General features: G+C 39.4%; 1 protein-coding gene across 3 annotated transcripts; it reads right to left on the minus strand.

The window, feature by feature from the left end:
- Window positions 1-823: 823 nt before the first annotated feature.
- LOC122867722 (protein FAM171A2) lies at window positions 824-13,333 on the minus strand. Of its 3 annotated transcripts, none has more exons than XM_044178878.1 (8): window positions 13,081-13,333; window positions 9,229-9,456; window positions 8,449-8,541; window positions 7,706-7,864; window positions 6,584-6,763; window positions 6,271-6,384; window positions 4,840-4,987; window positions 824-4,674 (listed from the first exon to the last, which is right to left on the minus strand). In XM_044178878.1, the coding sequence occupies exons 1-8, from the start codon at window positions 13,175-13,177 to the stop codon at window positions 3,186-3,188; spliced, it is 2,508 nt and encodes an 835-aa protein (XP_044034813.1). In that variant the 5' UTR covers window positions 13,178-13,333; the 3' UTR covers window positions 824-3,185. The 3 variants fall into 3 exon arrangements, with proteins under 3 accessions (XP_044034813.1, XP_044034812.1, XP_044034814.1); XM_044178877.1 differs by having other exon boundaries at window positions 4,831-4,987; XM_044178879.1 differs by having other exon boundaries at window positions 4,861-4,987; window positions 13,081-13,332.
- Window positions 13,334-19,925: the final 6,592 nt, after the last annotated feature.

Raw genomic sequence — 19,925 nt, forward strand, 5'->3', positions numbered from 1 at the left:
TGAAGACTTTCATCAGATTTGACATTGGTGTCTCCATGGTAACACGAAAATAGCCCAACAACTGTAATTAGATTCTGATGAAAAGCAGCTATTTAGAGTATACTGACAAAAAAAATTAAATCTTCACCTACAAGAAGGAGATCACATCATACTATCTGTATCTTTTTCTCACCGAACATTTTATAAAAATGTGTATTATCACGTGCAGGCTACAGTATATTCTGTGTTTTAGCTGCGTAGCAGATTGTTTTGGGATAATTGTTGGTGGAGGTGACATTTTTGGTCATTATTTTCTAGTTTGCTTTTCATTCCCACTGATGTCTGCCTGGTGATGACCTTGATGGTCGATGGAAATGTTCTTTAAAATCGTTTGGGAACCAAACATTGTTTATTAATTACCGCCAAAGAGTATGTGCCATTAAAATAGAAATCTAAAAACACCCCTACAAGTTGGGATGTGGAAAACAAGTCCATACCACTAGAATTACATATTAATAGAGAAAGAGTGAAAACTTTAACAACCTTTTACTGATTATATGAAAGACATGCTGTACCTCTGAACCACACTGACTGTTTAAATGTACTTTTATGATTTTATTATACTTTAATATGCTACAACGTGCCTTGTTGTTGAAAGGTGCTACACAAATAAACAAATGTAAACAGTCAAATTCCCTATGAATGGTCCTGTCAGTACCTCTCAGCCGTTGTAATATTGTTTATTTAAATGTTTCTTCAGTCTTTACTTTGTCCTTGTTTTGTCTACCTTTAGATAGTTTAGCTGTTTTGAACTTTTCTTCAAAATAAAGTCACAAACGCTGACTGACCGTGGGAACAAATTTATTTCTATTTTGTCTCATGTACAGAAAGAATCAATTTACAGTTTACAAACAACTGACCAGGTTTATGAAGCAAATGATTTACTGCACAGGATGGAGGCCTACAGTTCAATCCTCCTGAACCTCATATGAATTGTACTATCAAAAATCCAGCAGAACGCTTTACCAAGTTTAACGTGTCGTCTCAGGGATTCAGTTCTTGTGTAAATCAGTTGTGACTGAATAATCTCTGTCCAAACACAAGTTCACAAAATCTACTGAGAAAACAGATTTTCTCTTGTAAAACAAAAACAAGCAAGGAAAGCCACAATTGCACAACTCATAATAATTCCATATCTGGTCCAAAAAATGTACATTTACAGCAGTGGACACGACATTTCAGCAGGAATCGTTTAATGGTTGTGTTATTCTTCAGACTTTGAACTACATCACGTTTTCAGTTTGTACCGTAGGCTACTGACACAGGCTTATGAACAGCAAGCAAATGGTGAAAAGGACCAACAAGTCAGCATGACCTCTATACAGACTTCAAGATTTTCACTTCATAATCAACCTATAACTCTGCAAAAAAACAAAAAACACTAACCTCTTCAAGTTTTCTAAACTTGTGAGCTTTTACGATTCTGCTAGATGACATAACAGTTCACAGTTGTTGATGCGTCATAGGCAGTGGTGATGCTAGTAACAGCGGGAGCGTGTTGGTCAGTATGTTATTGTTGTAAACATTTACGACCGGAAGTGAATTTTGTTAGAACTGGATTAAGGGAAAAGTCAGTGTATCTTCATATAACCAAGTTCATTTGGCAACACAGTTCAATGCGTAAGTGCATCACATTTTGTGCCAAACATCCTGGATCATTTCAAAAAAGGTTTAATTAAAAACACCCTATTCTATATGTTACATGCACATCGTATACACATAAAATCTCATATAGTTCATCATACCATTTACAAGTTTGGTGAAAAAGAGGATAGATACAAGAAATTAAGATATTCAAGGACATAACAGCCGCAAGAAAAGTTGTCAGATTTGGCAGGCATGCTCCCCAGAGTGACGTGTGTTGCTGTTACCACAATGCAGTGTGCTTATTGGTGCCTGCCGATCAGTTTAGGTGACGACTAACTGCATTTTAAAAAGGGACCTGCATGCCTATCACTCGATCCTATGTGAAAGAAGGCACTTACAGGAGAGAAGTGGTACAGGCCCTGTCTACAAACAACCCCTGTAGATCTCAGTAGAACATTGAATAGGTAAGTCTTATTGGTTGTCTACGCAGGAGCCCGAAGAACTGTGGGGGGCTTTTGGTGCCTTCTGTTTACTTCATACATTCATATGCATGCAACCTTTCTATACCAAATCTTTCAAATGAGTGGGAATCTATTTACACAAGAGAAATCGCAAAGAAGTCTCTGTTGGCCAAAAAAAACCTCAACAACAGGAGAAAGGCAGAAATGCAGAATTTTGGCAAAATTGTAGATCACTGCGGTAAATCAATGACTGAAAGGACGACGGAAACACTTGAAGATGACGCTCAACATTTCAAATCATTACTATCTGAATAAGTAATTTCAACACATGAACACAGTACAGGAGGAAGAGGAAATCAAGTACATCCCTGAAGGAGCAAAATGCAAGTCGCACGTTGGACTTTATAGATTGCATTATCCGTTCACAGGGGCTCAAGACAAAATCAGTACAACTGATAGATAGGTTTCCTACATATTCAAGCTTTGGGAAGCTGTTTCCTTTAAAGAAAATGTATCCTAGTTACAGTTTAGAGCAGGGGAGTAGTCAAGGAAACACAGGCGCATATCTTCTAACATCAATATGAGCCTTTGTGTGGAATAAGTCCAGGGAAGGAAATCTAATTCACCTAAATACCCATCAATACCATAGAAAATGTCATCCACTTCCAAATACTTGGTAAGTATCAATCAATCAATTATCAAATGATTAGTAAGTGCTTTACTCTTATATTTTGCTCTATAAAATGGCTATTTCCACAGTCAGTATATGCAATGGCTCAGACGATGGTTCAGTGATGTGATAGGTGACAGAATTCACAATAATCTGGATAGGTTATAGGTCAGTGTACGATAGATCATCTCAGTGGAAACCAGTGAGATTAACTGACAGTGAGACTACGAGAGTAATCAGAAAGTGCAAAAGCACCTCACCAGAAACACAAAGGTCAAACAACGACCTGAAAATGGACCAGTGAAGCATGGTTGTGCTTATTGTGATCTATCTCTGTGAAAACATCACTCTTCTTCCATGTTTGATGTGGAAAGATTCCCCTTTGAAAAGATTGTTAAAAGGTCCAGTGTTCAGTAAGTTCAACAAGCTCACTTCCTGGGGTGGAAGACCATGAGAGGCCTGTCTTCGATCTTCTGCCAGGGGCTCTTCTTGTTCTCGTCTTTGTCGTCGGGATCATCCTCAGGACTGGTCATGGAGTCACGGCGGTTCTCGCTGTTGCTGCTGCGGGTGCTGTTCACACGACTGCGTCCTCTTCTGGGGATGGTGGATCCTCGGGAGGATGGACCTTCATCAAGAAGAGGGGTGAGGGAGTTCTCCTCGGGTGAGACTGGACGTCCCTCGCTGCTGCTGGGCTCGCTGTGGTCAGGGTAGGCCAACTTGGAGTAACTCTTCCCACCACCGCTGCTAACACCGTGGCCCTTCCGTCCTCCCGTCCCCCAGCGATCATCTTTTCCCTTCCGGTTGATTGCTGACTTATGTTCTTGGGCCTCCAGAGGTGGTTCAAGGTTGACGTCTCGGGGAGTGCTGCTGGGACCACCTAAGAATCCACCAACACCGCCGCCACTGAGGTCATTCCCAGCATCTATGTAGGAGTGGCGCACATGAGCGTTAGCACGTCCATCCAGGGAGATGAACCATGCCCTTGGGTGCTGTTTAACACCAAGCTCCAGTAGCTTCTTCTCAGTCAGAGCCTGCAGTTCCCCATTCATCTGAGCCATGGTGGAGTCGTTGAAGAGCACAGGGATGGTCACAGGTCCACCAGAGGAGTCGGACGCCCAGCTCGGCTCCTCAGAGTCGTCACCTTGGGATCCACCTTGCTGCTGTTGGCCTTGTTTCTGGGAGTGGTGGTGATGATGCTGCTGGCCTCCTCCCATCTGTGCACCATCGTTTTCTTGCTCCTTCTGGTCCTTTCCATCTTTACCAGAAAACTCGGAGGGCAGGCGCATATAGTGGGCTGGGATGACCAGGGTTGGTACCATGCTCCGGTACATGTTCTCCTTCATCTGGTCAATGGAGCTGCAGAAGATGATCTGACCTGGTTGGGTGTTGAGGGAGGTGGGTCTGGCAAGGCTGTCTGCAGCTGCTGCTGAATATTCGGGGGGTTTGTCAGACTGGTTTGGCACGTAGCCTTGGAAGCGAGGCGGGGACGGGGGATCAGAGGAGTATCCTCGATTGTCGTTAGCGTTGTGGTGTCGGTGATATTCAGCGTCCTTGCCCTCCATGGGACTGTAGCTCCGGTTGTAGTCTTCATGCAGCAAAGGGTTGTCCAGGTTGTTGGTCTCTGTGGCACGTGTAACCTTCATGGGGAAGCTTTCACCCCGTTGGGGACCTGATGCATTTTTTCCCTTTGCGTGTCGCAGCATGTGAGCTGGAACATGCTTGGTTAAGTCCTCCCTTGAACTCTGGTAGTCTCGAGATGGGGACAAGTCAGATTTGTCATTAGATGGGCCAGACTCAACATGGCCTCCACAGATCAGATTTAGCCGTGAAGTGGATGTACCCTGGTCTCTCTTTGCGCCATTTAGATTGGACGTGTGGGGTTTCCCTTGCTGGCGACGAGGTTTCAAACACTTCCGCCTAAAAGGTAAACAGACACTGAAGGTCAGAAATGAAAGAAACACCTGTTATCCTGGGGATTACAAGAAGAGTCTAATCTAATGAGAGCCTAACATTTAACCCACATTCATATATTATTTGCAATTATCACCATTTTTGTTATTGATAGAAACCTACAACTGAGACCTGCGCCTACGCTCCCCACACCTGCAGTAGTAGAGCAGCACACAGAGCAGGATGAGAACCAGCAGGGCCAGCGAGCCCAGGATGGAGAGCAGGAACAGGGTGTGGTACGTGGTGATGTCCCTCAAGCCTGGATGAGACAGACCCAATCCTGCAAGACAATTCATGGCAGAAAGACGTCTAAGAATCACTCTCTGCAACACGCTGTTCCACATACTTCAGTAGATCTGACAGAACCGGATGATGACGATGTTCTGAGTTTAGCTTTCACCTACTAGTTTTACCAGATCTTTGGGCTGGTAATATTCTATATTTTTGTTATTGTCAACAAATCCTATGAAAGACCAAAAAAAACAACAAAGAAATCATTGTGTTAGTCCGTCTCTCAATACTTTCCGACTTCCCTACCCTGTCTGTGGCTCTCAGCCCCTAGCCCATTGGTTCCTACTTAATGTGTACATCTTCAAAAACAAGTCACAAATATAAAGTTTCATTTAAAAAAAAAAAAAAGATGAAACAATTTCCTTAAACGGGTATGCATTGTAATTGCATTGTTTTGGGATAATTGTTGGTGGAGCTGACATTTTTTGCATCATTTTGTATGTATAGTTTGCTTTTCTTTCCCTTTGATGTTTGCCTGATGATGACCTTGATGGTCGAAATGTTCCCTAATTAAAATCGTTTGTGAACCAGCATTGTTTATTAATTACCGCCAAAGATTAAGTGCCATTAAAATAAATAAAATCAAAGCAAAAGTTACTCAAACAGGAGGAAATAGTGCATTTGTTGGGGACTATTTTCAGCGGCGGATTAATACACATTTGCTGCTCTAGTGAGTGTTTGGGGCAGCAGGACGGTGTGTGTGGGGCTGAGTCAGAATAAACTACAGTGTGTGTGTGTTCATGGTGATGAAGGAACATGTCACCCAGTGCAACAGTGTGACTCGCTGATGTGTTTTTAAATAGCTTTTGGACAACAATGGAGCTCTGCGGCTCAGAGGAAGAAGACATATCAGGCTGTGACACACAGACAATACTTGTTAGTAGATACATTCATTGTTTGGTTTGGTCTTTTCATAGGATTTGATTACAATAAGAAAAATGCACAATATCACCAACCGTATGCTTTTAAGTGGGAAACATATTAATGTTTTTAGAGTTATGTGATTTAATTTCTTCCAGGGAAAAAAATGGCATATATGTGATGCTTCTATCACAACAGCTTTATGAGAAGAGTACCAAATAAAATCTTTAAATGTACCAATTTCAATAAGCTGTTACGGACTTCGGCAACAACACCTGGCCTTTAGCACCAAAGAGAACATTATATTTTTTCTCCCAAGAGACATACAGGAAGATCTGCTGGCACGGCAGCAACACTGATGATGAAGAACAGCACAAACAGCAGAGCGGAGGGTGAGATGAGTTACGGTACCTGAAGACGAGGGGAAGGCAGCTAACCAGTATCCCATCTGAGGAACCACAACGTTCCAGACAAACTGTGTGCCGTCCTTTTTGATGTAGCCCGTCCCGTTCCTAACCCACAGTCCTGGAGAAATGTTTATCCCTTTCATTACATATGCTGCATACAGTTTAAGCAGAGGCATATAATATATTCACAAGAAACACCTCAATTATAGAAAATACATTTTACAGTACTAGACATGGTCCAACACATACTGCCTATTTCAAGCAATCCGATTATTATATAACCTCATGTGAAAATATGATTTACGTGTTATACTTACCCGTCTTAGGCTGATACAGCCAAGCAGGTACACTTGTGGCCATCCTGTTGCGGGTGTCCGATGGCAGCGGCACAGAGATGTGGATCGGATCTGAGACCTGGATCGCACTGCCGTCTTTGTCAAAGAGCTGAATGCTGACCACTGCTAAAGCTGTCAAGTCTGTCCACCCTGTTTCTGCACCTGAACAGAGAATGTCACTGATATCAACTTAACTCTATGGCTTGTTATATGATGAAATAACCCAACCATGTTACCAGTTTCATCGCAATGTTGTATTCTTACAACCTGCAGGATTTGTGAGGCTGATACATTGACTGAAATTAAACAATTTATATTAAAAATATTAAACAATATTTCACTCTATAGTGATCAGTAAATTGAGATTTCTGACACTCATCATTTTGTACAATCACTTGCGCAGCTCTATTTTCATCCATGTGTGAATGGCCATGAATGTCTCATTATTTGACTTCTGTCAGTCGAGATCTGGCTGCAAACAAATGTTTTAAAGTCAGCTTTTCATATGCAGTGCAGATCCTGAAGATAATGTACGCTGCATGTCCAAATGTGTGTGGACACCTGAACGTTACACCCATATGTGGCAGTTGAACATCTCATCCCAAAACCATGAGCACGAATCTGTTGACAGAATAACAGCCTCCAACTCTTCTGGTTTCAGTCTTTCCACCAGATTTAGGAACCTGGCTGCAGGGATTTTGCTCCCATTCAGACACAAGAGCATCAGTGAGCTCCAACACTGATGTTGGGTGATCAGGTCTGGCTCACAGTCGGTGATCCAGTTCATCCTAAAGGTGCTGGATGGGGTTGAGGTCGGGGCTCTGTGCAGGCCAGTCACGTTCTTCCACACCAAACTGGGAAAACCATTTCTTTATGGAGCTGCTTTGTGCTCAGGTTAATTGTCACAATGAAACAGGAAAGGGAAGAACACAAACTGTTGCCACAAAGTTGGAAGCTCACTATTGCAGCATGAAGATAACCCCTTCAATGGAACTAAGGGGCCTAGACCAAACCAGCAAAAACAGTGCCACACGGTATGTGTCCACACACTTTTGGCCACACAGTAGATCATTCTCGACATTGATTTCTGAGACAGACACCGACCTGAGCTGTTGGTCTCTTGGCCCAGGAGAAACGGGAAACCACCGATCTCATACTGAGTCCTGGCTGTGGTCAGTGCGGCAGCCAGAGCCGTGTAGTTGGAGTTGGACGGCAGATGAAGGGACTTCCTCTGGAGCTGCACCAGCGGCTGGTTACGAGCTCCTGCAAAGAAACAGTCACACTCCCAGTCTGTAAATCCTACAACCACCTTATGTATTTTGTCTTAATATCTCTTAAAAGGTGTAAACATACTGGTCTTTTAGTGTATTACAGATATGAGGTGGTGGCTGTGACTGAGCTGTATTTGTAAAAACTATAACAAAGTGCAAACTGCAGCTGTTGCTATGGTGATAGCAGCAGCAAATAACACAGGGTCATATAAATGTTGAGCAGTGAAATCTATGGAGGCCTGAATAGACGCCGGGGGGAGAGGAGAGGGGTGTGAATCTGTCTTCACTCTCTGCTGGAGACAGACTAATTTAAGATGTGATGACAGAATAACTGTTGAAGGGTCAAACTGACTTTCTCAAGTGACCAAAATAGGACTATCGTTACCTAATGGGTCGAAATTTTGTAAAATTGTCCGTTGTTATTTTAAAAAACTGGGACGATAAATTGTGACTCAGTACCTTTGAGTAAGCTAATAATCCTTCATAAATTCAAGGTATGACAGAATAAGTGAGCATGCACGACTTATCATCAAATATTCAGGTTTCTTAAGAGAAAAAAATCGTTATTTTCTTTACCTGGTGACCCAGACAGCACCTGCAGGACGTCATCGTACAGAATAAGTGTTCCTGGCCTCTGAACGAGGAGGTACAGGCTGACTGATGCATACACTAAAAAAAGGAAGAGACACTAAAGTTAACACAGCAGATTTCCAGGTGTAACAACAACGCTGAGTTTCTGCAGGGTTAAAGTTCTGCAAGTTAGATTTCTGACTTTTTAATACCACATATAACGCAATTTAATACCAGTTTCACCATCATTCCAGCCAAAGTATGAAAGCATGATGGAAAACCAGTCGGGACAAAATGGTCTAGATTTATTTATTCTTTTAATGTACTTCCCAGCATTATATAACAATAATTCCTAACGATATAATTAATTAAATTCATGCGACCTGGACTAGGATAAGCAACAGAAAGTAATTAAAAAATATAAATTCTTTTAAGTTTAAAGGAGCAGTGTGTAGGGTTTAGTGGTAAGCATGTAGGAGAAACTACGGTTGCTGCAAAACACCCAATCTAGAGCCAGTTTGTCCGTTCTGGGCTACTGTAGAAACATGGAGGTGCAACATGGCGACCTCCATAGATATAAACAGCTTATTCTAAGGTAATGAAAACACAGTGATTCTTATTTTCAGGCGATTAAACACTAATGAAAACATACTTATGAATATTATATTCCATTTCTGCCAAGAGCTCCTCCTAAATGTTACACACTGGCAGATTTTACAGCGACAGAGTCATCAGGACGGTGCTCTTCATGCTTAATAAACTGCATTTTCTTCCTTGGTGACTTACAGGGGATGCGGCTGGAGTGCCAGGGCACAGAGTTGGTGACGTAGTCTTGTTTGGAGGCTGTAATGATGACCCATGTTCCCGTGCGGTACAGGAAGCTGACTCTCAGGACGCCATCGCTGCCGGCCCTGCTGGACGCCAAGATAGTTTGGTTGCCGTGGACTTCCACCTGAGCGTCTGCCAACGGTGACAGGTCGCTGTTGTCGAACACCTGGACTTTTATTTGCACCTCTGTAAGAGCACAAAGACAGAGTGGTCCATTCATTTTGCATGGAGATGAAACGATTAATCGATCGACAGAAAATGAATCAACAACAATTTAAATGATTAATTAATCGTTTAAAGTTATATTTTTAAACAAAAAGGCCCAAATGCATTGGTTCCAGCTTGTCAAATGTGAATATTTTCTACTGTCAGGCTGGGAAAAAAAACTGTTTGATTGAGTCAACTTATGGACATTTTTCACTATTTTCTGACATTTTGTAGACCAAATGATTCATCAATAAATGGTTATAATTAATCGTTAATGAAAGTGATCATTAGCTGCAGCCCTAATTTTATGGCATATAGCATATGATTAATATGTACCTTGACTCACATTTGTACTTTCATAAAATGTAAACAAGCTCAGGAGCCCAAGAGTCAACTCCTGGTGTTGAGCTGTGCTTTGGATGATGGCCAATCAATCATTTAAGTCTACCAAAAACACCAAATATTCTGTTTCTAGCTTCTCAAATGAGAGGATGTGTTGCTTTTTTCTGTTTTATATCATTATAAATTGAATATCTTTAGGTTTTGGACTGAATTAGCTTTTAGCAGCACCTGTTTGCAATGTACACATGGATGTACAGACAACTGTCACTGCACTATTTTGACACTGAAGAAAACTTAAAAAACATGATGAGTTCTGGAGTTATAAGGAGCAGCTATTTTCTATGATTTCGAAGTGGATTTATGGAGGTTTATTCAAGATGGACGGACAGTTTAAGCCACACTGAATCTAAAAATATGTGTGTGTTCAGATTTGACTGAGTTATGACTCCGAGGAGTGCGAATTCTGGCGCAAATTGTGGCAAAAGGGCACAAAGGGTTGTAAAGTATGTTAATTGCCTCCACGAGCTTTGCCTCTGCCTAAGCACCCCAAACTACAAGAACTAACTTCCCTGTTTTCGAACACCTGTACGCAGATGTCCATTTCACCTCATGCAATATCTTTGCCTCGCGTCTCTCCCAGAACCTCTAGACTAATCATTTCCAGTTGTGGTGGATTATTATGATGATGATGATGATGATGTTTGGAGTCATCACAGACACACCCATTACAAATCCATCGCGTGGCTCTTTCTGCCCTTCATCCTCCCGTGTTTTTTTTCAGCCCCAGAACATTTTGTTTCTCATCTTGTCTCTTGGACAGCGTGGATGTGGGTCATGCTGGGGATGTTTCCATGGATACACAGTGACTCTCCAAAAGCTCAGTCAGCTCCCTGTAGCACTACGAGCTGTCGTCCTCTAAACCCTCCAGGCCCCTAGTGACAACCCCCCCCCGTGCGTCCCACCGATGCAGAACTGAACTGAAATGGCTGCATTCAGATTAAAAAACACGTATGTGTGTGTGTGTTTGTGTGTCCATCTCTAATGTGAGTGTGTGAATGCTGTCAGCCATTACCATAATTGGTTCAATAAAGGTTCCCTTGTGTGTCTGTGTGGAGAGAGGATTTCCTCCAACTGGGCTCCACAATGAAAACACTGTGGCTTGAAGCAGCTCCACACACAGAAACACTGAGAGTCACAGTGTCACATCAAGGGTCTGGGAATTTTCACTCACTCGAAGGGTTTGAAGTTCAGCTGAGATTTATCTTCTTCTTTGGGCTGAGATCAATCCTTATAACTTAAATTCAAACTGTGGTTATTAAAGTCGGAAGTATGAAACTGACATTTTGTGAGAATTTAGTCATTTAGCTATTAGTTTCTGCCCTTTTCTTTAAATATAATCAACGGTTACTGCACCTTTTCCTACTGCACATCATCACTGGTGTTCAAGTTTCTAAAAGCACAATAGGGCTGCAGTTTGTTAGATCAGATTATTTGCATTATCCATTAATTTGACGATTGTTTCATCGATTAATTGTTCGCTTTTAAAAAATGTCAGAAAAGAGTGACCCCCCCCCCCCAAAATACAGTGTACTATCATAAAAAGCAGCAATTATTCACCTCTGACAGGCTGGAAGCAGTGAATTTTTGGCCTTACTGCTAATCAGAATAGCTGCAGATTGATTTTCTGTCCGCTGACTAATCAGTTAATCAGCTCTGAAACACAACATCCTCCTGTGCAAAACTGCAGATTTCTTTAATTGCTTTACAACATCTTGCAAATTATTGCAGCTCAGCAGAAGTGCCGAGCTGCTCCAAAACACACCTGAGGTATCAATTAATTGACTTTTTAATCAGTCAAGCAGCAGCTAGAGAGCAAAATATATTACAATTTAACCTAAATTAGGTTCTATCAGGCATAAAACGACTGACTGCTCTGTAGCCAGCGGTGGAAGAAGTATCAAGATCCAAAGTAACGATACCACAATGTAGAAATACTCCATTACCAGTAGAAGTCTGGCATTTATTATATATGGCAGCAAAATGTACTTAAGTGTCAAAAATAAAAGTAGTCATGCTGAAAAATAGACCCTGTCAGAGTTATATTATTATATTATCAGATGTTAATACTGTGTGTAAGCTGCGTGTTCGTTGTAGCAAGCTGTTTGTAAAATCTTAATCTATAGCTGTGAAATAAATGTAGATCCTTTAGATAAGTAAAAGCAGAAATACTACGATGTAAAAATACTCCATTACAAGTAAGTAGAGTACAGCACACTTAAAGTATAAAAAGTACGACACACATTATACAGAATGGCCCCTTTCAGTCTGTAATATGGTTAGGTATAATGTAATATTTATTATTATGCAGTGAATTGTAACTACTTTGTATTCTGTTGGGTAGTTTAATCTATAATACGTCGCATTTTATTTGTTGATATGTTTTGTGTGTAAAATGTTAAACTGCAGAGTAACTATAGCTGTCACATAAAGTATTAAAGTAGAAAGTACCATATTTCCCTCTGAAATGTACTGGAGTTTAACTATAGAGTAACATCAAAACACTAAGGTACTGATTGTGAGTAAATGTACACTGTGCGTAACCATTCATGCAGCTTAAAATAGCTTGAAGCATACATAACGCAATGTAATTACATAATGTCCTTCAAAATGCACACCATAATATACACACCGGTGCTTTTAAGGGTGCTGTTGCATCATTATCTAACACCACATCATTGTTTTTCTTCACGCAGATGAATTTTGGGCCTTTTGAATACACAAACGTGTCTGTTGGTTTAGTGACTGACACATATTGTGGACCTCAGGCCGTCCTGGTCTCACTGTCATTGCTGTGTGAAGCAAAATACAACAAAAAAAAAAAAAAAAACACACACACACACACACGAAGGCCTGGGGTTACAGAAAGTTGGGCCTGACATTACAGCAGACTGTATTTAAGGCCTAGTCCAGATCAGATTCTCTACTAACCACACATCTGTGCAGTATTTGAGCACAATAACACTAGCGTGGCCCTCTCTGTGATATCACCTCATGGATATTAATGAATCTATACCATCAAACCAACGTTATCCAGCGGATACGACCAACAAAGCATCCCCCTAAAACCCATCTCCTTTTCAGCCAACATGATATGAGAGCGCAGCGCTGCAAGGGATCAACGGTTTGTCGACAAAAAGCCATTAAAAACGCAACCACTCCCATCTTCTCATTGTGCTGCATCCCCCTGCATGGCGAGCTTACCAAATGCTCCCTGATCTGGAAGAGATTTGGCCAGCGCCTCCCAAACCGCGCAGATCGAGGCGAAGAGGAGCAAACGAGAGATGCAGTTGGCTGGCATCCTTGCAACTACATCTCTAGTCCCAGCTCGGCGGCCATGTGTCCATATTCCTCCCAGCCAGTGTGTGCGAGCCGTTCACTCCGCAGACACAGCTCGGGTGTCGGGCTTTGAATGGTGCTGAGATGCTTCGCCTTGTTTTTATTGTCCGAGGTGGAGAGGGGAAAAGTGTCCAACGTTTCCCTCTGCTGATCTCAAGTGGAACAGCGACTCTCACTCTGCACAACTGTGTTGTTCCTCATTTATTGGCTTTAATGTGGAGAACACGTTCAGAAATCATGGAAGAGTTCATATCTGCCCACAGATGACAGGAGCAAAATGTAAAATAGTCATATATTCATATTATAGTATTATATTCCAGTGGTGGAAAGTAACTGAGTCCATTAACTCAAGTCAAGTTCAGTTATACTCTACTCAGATATTTTACTCAAGTAAAAGTACAAGTACTCTGTTAGAAGTACTGCATTAAGCAAAACTACAAAAGTATTAGCATCAAAATATACTTAAAGTACAAAAAGTATTCATTATGCAGAAAGGCTGTTTATTATAATATATATATGTATTATTGAATTATCGATGCATTAATGAGTTTGTCACTTTAATGTTGCAGCTGGTAAAGGTGGAGCTTATTTCTCAGTACATAAATACTACTGGTAGCTTGTGAATTTCACCAAAGCTTCAATAAAGTTTTATCTTTATCCGTAATAATATTCCGTAATTTATTTGTTGGTTATATATATTTTGTATTATTAATCTGTATCTGCAAAGTAAGCAAAGTTATCAAATGTATCAGAGTAAAAAGTACGATGTTTGCGTCTGAGATGTGGTGGAGTAGAAGAACAAAGCAGCAGAAAATAGAAATACTCAAGTAAAGTACAAGTACCTTAAAATGACTGTACTTGAGTAAATGTAGGCCTACTTAGTTACTTTCTGCCACCGCTTCATTACATTTCAGAGGGAAATGTAATAAATTAATTTTACACACAAAACATGTGATCTGTGGTGGAATAAACTGTAAAAATACCACATCAAAAAGAGGAGTACGCCATTACAAGTAAAAGTACTGCATTCAAAATGTCACTTAGGTTAAAGTATAGAAGTATTATCAGGAAAGTGTACTTAAAGTATCAAAAAGCCCAATAATATAACATATTGTTGGGTTATTATCTTTGTCATTGATACACAGTGAGGTAATGTTCTTGCTAGTTTTTCTCTGAATTTGGGTTTAAGATCACTCAACACATGGAGCGGTGTGTATTTTATAGGCTTGTCACAGTATTTTTATACTCAGAATATTTCAGTTTCACTAACAAATAGATTAAGGGTTTAGTATTTCCTGAAATTTATTTCCTGGCAGTGAGGAGCTTTAATTGAAACAACATTTATTACTTTTATGTGTGGCAATAAAATTCACAGATGATATAATTAACAGTTAACTAAGTAAGTAAATTTCCACACAAAAATATGCTCCGCTTTTACTTTGTTATAAATTAAACTACCCAACAGTAAAGTATTCAAAATTAGCTCCATCTCAACCAGCTGCAACATTAAAATGCTGCTTAATGTATCAGTCCAGTATAATCAGCATTGGAAGAACTACATCGGATCCTTTACTGAAGTAAAAGTAGAAATACTGCAGTGTAAAAATACTTCATTACAAGTGACAGTCAGCGTGTGGATCAAGGTGCGTTTTGCATTTCACGCCATTTTATTTTGTTCAATTTCAGAGGCTTAAAGTAAAATCTGTTTAATACTTTGAGTACAATGTGAATTACTTTATATACTGTTGTGTAGTGTAATCTATAAAAAAAAGTATCATATTTTAGATGCTGATCATACTGTAAGTTTTGTGTGTAAAATCTTAATCTAAAAAGTAACCAGTAACATTAGCGGTCAGATAATGTAGTGAAGTAAAAGTACAAATACTACAGTTAAAGTACCTCAAGTGCTTATAACTGTTTACTGCTAGTAGATGTACTTAGTTACTTTGCACCACTGACTGTAATATAGTACTGCTGGCGATTCTGCCTGCATAATGAGTACTTTTACTTTTAATACTTTAAGCACATCTTTCTGATAGTATTTCTGTATTTTGGCCAAAGTAAAATGTATGCAGGACTTCTACTTGTGGAGTACTTTAAGTTATGGTATTGCTGCTTTTACCACTGATTTACCTTGAAGGGGATCTTAGTAAAGCTAAATATAACTGCATTCAAAGTGTGTTTGTTTGTTTAGGCAGAAAAATGTTTCTAAAGAAGCGAAGCAGCTCAGGCTCAGTTTGTCGTGGACCGAACCTCCCACTGTGGTCTGTTACTCACATTAGAGCTGAAACCTAGAGAGGGGAGAGGTGCTGGACTGCAGACTGATCTTCCCATTGATCCAGGTTTCTCTCTGCCTACTTGCACCGCTTGACAGCAGCAGCTGTTAGTCATATTTATCATTTTTATTAAAAATTAATGTTGCACAAGTATTTTATTCCTGGCAATGTGGTGAGGTGTTTGTGGATTTATTGTTAAAAAAAAAAATGCAGCACACTGGTATTTAATTTTCATTTCAGAGATCCAAGCTCGTGCCTGTGTGGCTGTATATGTGATAGCTTTTCAGAGTCTACTGATGGTCTGCTAAGAGGGCAAAACTAAATCAAAAGTTTGAAAACATCTTGCTAAAGTCAAATACAAAGCAACTTAAAGGTAATAAATAAAATCTGGTAACACTTCACTTTAAACCCACCTATTTAGCATTTAGCAGGATATGAACACTTGATTATTTTTAACACACTATAATGCTGTTATAAACAGATATAAGTACATTTTAGCTGTAATAATAATGATTTTATTTATATAGTACCTTTCAAAGTTACAAAGTGCTTTACAATAAAAACAAATAATAAAAGTAATTAAAGTCCAGCAGTGTCGGTCCGTCCACCACTTTGGTCCAGACTGAAATATCTTAACAACTATTGGACAGATTGCCATGAAATTTGATGTTTAGCAGGTGTAATGTTTACCATGTTCACCAGCGTAGTTTAGTGTGTTAGCATGCTAACATTTGCTAATAAGCACTAAAGACAAAGTACAGCTGAGACTGATGAAAGCCAGTAGTAGTGCAGGTATTTGGTCATAAACCAAAGTATTGGACAAATTAACATTTTGACCTGATGGTGGCGCTAGATGAAAAGTCAGAGGATCACAGAGTTATTACAATTCATCCTGAGGGGAACGTGAATGTCTGAACCAAATTTTATCAAAATCCATTCAATAGTTGTCGAGATATTTCACTCAAAGCAGAAAAAGTCAGTGGATCACCGAAGTCATTAGGATTCATCCTCTGGGGAACGTGAATGTTTGTGCCAGATTTAATGCACACCTGGTGGACGGCTAAGTTGGACAATGCAACCCCGTGGAAGAAAAGGTACAATCAATCCATCTAATAGTCGTTGAGATACCTGAGTCTGGAACATTGTCGCTTCTAGAGCCGTGCTGCTAGCATGACTAACAAAAAGTTGAACCTTACTGAGTGTTATCTAACGCCTGTTCGCACTGAGTTTATTAGAGACGTGACATCAGAAAACTGAACCATCAAGTCTGACAGCTGTCTGAAACTAACGTGAGCAAAGTTAAAGTAGATTTAGACACAACCTCTCATTACTTCCAGGTCCTTCTGAGTGAAGCTAATTGGTTCTCTATAACGTTCTTATCTTTTTGATGTCTTTTTAATGACTTAATAAAGAAAATGGGTTTTGGAAATTAGTCAGCTGCTGCTTGGAAGATATTAAATTAGATCAAAACAGCCACTGGAAGATCTACATACAAAAAGGGATACAAGAGTAGACTCTTTGAAATTTAAACCCTTGATTAAAGTAATGTCTGTGCATGAAATTCCTCAGCAGTCAGATCAGGAGGCAACCTTGAATCAGCAGGGAAGGACGGAGATTTTGGGAACTCCCCACTCGGACAATCAGCCGTTGTTCTCCTGCAGGCCCCTTCACATGATTGTTATTGCTTCATTTTACAAATGTACTCATCTGATGTTCCAGAAAACTGCTCATGTTGAGCAACAAAGAGCAGAAACATGGCATGTATTAAAGCATGAAAGAAGATCGTAAACAACTCGTGGAAAAAGTGAACAGAGGTTAAATGTCATGTAGAGGAAAGTATTTCTTCCTCTCTGGTATTTTAAGTACTTTCATATACAGAATATGTACAATTCATCAAAAGCAGATGGTTGATGTAAAGGCCTGGTTCAGAAATAATAAGTGATAAAAAAGTACGTTTATATGAAGAGACACTTTCTATGGAAGCAAAAAAAAAAGTAGAAATTCATATAAAAATAAGTTCCCAATATTCAAATAAACTATATTCAAGTATTCAATTTAATTGATAATTTTCAAACCTGAAAATTCAAGTCTGATGAATCGATCAGACCTCTGTCCTTTAGGTTTCTTTCTTTCAGTCACATGGGAAAGTTTACATGAGTGACGAAACTCTGGAGACTTGAATTTTCTATCTGAATTTTTGAACACGTAAAGAAGAAGATTTTTTGAAATAACTTGGCATCACCTTCTGGAAATTTCAAACCACATAAATTCAGATAGATGGTTGTCAAAGGAAAAATATTTCAATGCTATAAATTCAGTGGTATGTAAATTTCAACATTAAAGAGCAACAAATTCAAAAAACGCATTCGAATCCTCTTTTTATTGCAAAACTGTGCAATAACAAACAACAATAGACATGCAAAGGGTTAAGGGCTAAATCAAACATAAGAAGACGACGGAAATAAAAAAGGTTCAGCAGTTCAGACAATAATATAATTTACAAATACTGAGAGTCTTTGGAGTTAGTAGAGTGCTGAATAGTTTGTTTGTACTGTTGCATTTCATTTATAAACATTTTAAATAAAGGTTTATAAAATTTACTTTTGTGAAAGTTTGCTAAGATGAATATTTATAATATAATACTGTTTTTGTTCTGAACTGCAGACGTCATAAAAAACAACGAGTAAAGAGTATAAGGACAGCGCCAAACGCTTGAAACAAGCAGCCACCTTCACTGACGGCCAAGATGGAGTTTCAGAGCCGTGGACAGAATTACTATTAAAAATAACTTCTGTTGCAATAAACACTATAAAATGGGACCAGGATCAATAGACAGCGTGATAAAGTGACTGTAGATGTGATTTACTAACTCAAAAAGTGGATTTAGTGTTAAGATACTCTTTAAGTTGTGGTTAAATGTCACAATTAGGTTGCTCAAAAAATTCGAATGTGGTAGTTTGGTGTTGTCACTTCCTGGTTTATTTTGTAGTATTCTTTTTCCCTTGTGTGTCTTGTGTTTTTACTTCCTGTCTGTGTTTTCCCTCCAGTTTTGATTGTTGGTCCTCCCTTGATTGTTGGCACCTGTGTCTTGTTATCTCACCTCCCCTGTCTTTTCTTTGTTCTGTGTCGGATCATCGTTGTACACATGGTGTTGTTGCGGCAAAGCGTATTGTGAGTTTATCTTGGATTCTAGGATTTTGGATTTTTGGATTTTGGCTTTTGTCTGCTCATTACCTGTCTGCTCACCTCTGCCTGTTCTTGCCTGCATTCGACCCAACAATAAACACGGTAGCCATCCGGCTACTTCACCCTGAGACCGCTTCCTTGTCATCTGCTTTTGGGTCCACATACTTCTCTATTTAGCACCTCGCCTTACGACATCGAATTATTATCGTATTTCTTCACTTCCATGCTGTGCAAACATCTTCTGCAGGGAGCACTTGCTGAGTATTAGCAGCCATACATGTAAAATATCTATTTTTATCTATTCCAAAAAATAATTTGCTTAATAAATGATCAATGGTTAAATTTGAGAAATCATCATTACTTTGCATCATAACAAGCCTCCTTTTAGACTCAGTGGTTTTTATTAAACTCACCCTCGAGGGTCAGGTGCTCTGGCAAGTTCAGAGAACACAACTGTCTCCTTTCAGGTTGAATCAGACATGTGGAGAATAAAGTCCAGTCTGAGGCCAAATGTTTGACTGTCTTCAGCACATGAATCCTATTTATAAGCGCATGGGATCAACTATGGGAAGATCACAAGAAGACAAACTGAAATGATCCTCGTAAGGAGACCATACAGCAAGAGATGCATGAACAACATACAAAATTTCACTGGAAAATGTAGCGTATGTTGCCAAAAAGGTAAATAAAAGTGATATGTTACTGTAATTAGTTATTAATTAATAAGTTATTTTGTACAGATATGAGTACTAATTAGGAAAATGTTGAAAAAAATGACTGTAGTTGTTAAAAACATGCTTGTATTCACATTAAAAGGACATGTAGCGCTTAGCAAACATTTTCAAAGTACAGATGTACATACCATCGACCAGCGGTGGGGGAAGTACTGAAAGTACTAACACCACACTGTAAAAATACTCTGTTACAAGTGAAAGTCCTGCATTCAAAATGTTACTTAAGTAAAAGTATGTAAGTATAATCAGGAAAATGTACTTAATTGATTAATCGACTAATCGTTCCAGTTGTACTTGTATATATTGTTAGGTAAAATAGTTCAATTTATAACAAAGCATCATATTTTTTGTATGCAAAATTCTTCATTTGTAAAGTAACCAGTAATAATAATAATAATAAGAACTTTATGTTATTGTAGAGCACATTTCATGCAAAGATGCAGCCCAAAGTGCTCAACAAAACAAGACCAGAATAAAAATAATAATAAACAATAGGTAAGAAATATCAATAATT

The sequence above is a fragment of the Siniperca chuatsi genome, linkage group LG20, assembly GCF_020085105.1.
Source record: "Siniperca chuatsi isolate FFG_IHB_CAS linkage group LG20, ASM2008510v1, whole genome shotgun sequence".
In the NCBI taxonomy this organism is placed as follows: Eukaryota; Metazoa; Chordata; class Actinopteri; order Centrarchiformes; family Sinipercidae; genus Siniperca; species Siniperca chuatsi.

What these genes read in the sequence shown, in the direction of transcription:
- LOC122867722 (XM_044178877.1), bottom strand. Translation starts at nt 13,177, where the DNA reads ATGCCAGCCAACTGCATCTCTCGTTTGCTCCTCTTCGCCTCGATCTGC. An exon ending in CCAAGAGACCAACAGCTCAG is followed by an intron (nt 6,764 to 7,705) that starts GTCGGTGTCTGT and finishes TTCTCTGTTCAG; the next exon opens with GTGCAGAAACAGGGTGGACA. An exon ending in CGTAGGCGCAGGTCTCAGTT is followed by an intron (nt 4,675 to 4,830) that starts GTAGGTTTCTAT and finishes TTTACCTTTTAG; the next exon opens with GCGGAAGTGTTTGAAACCTC.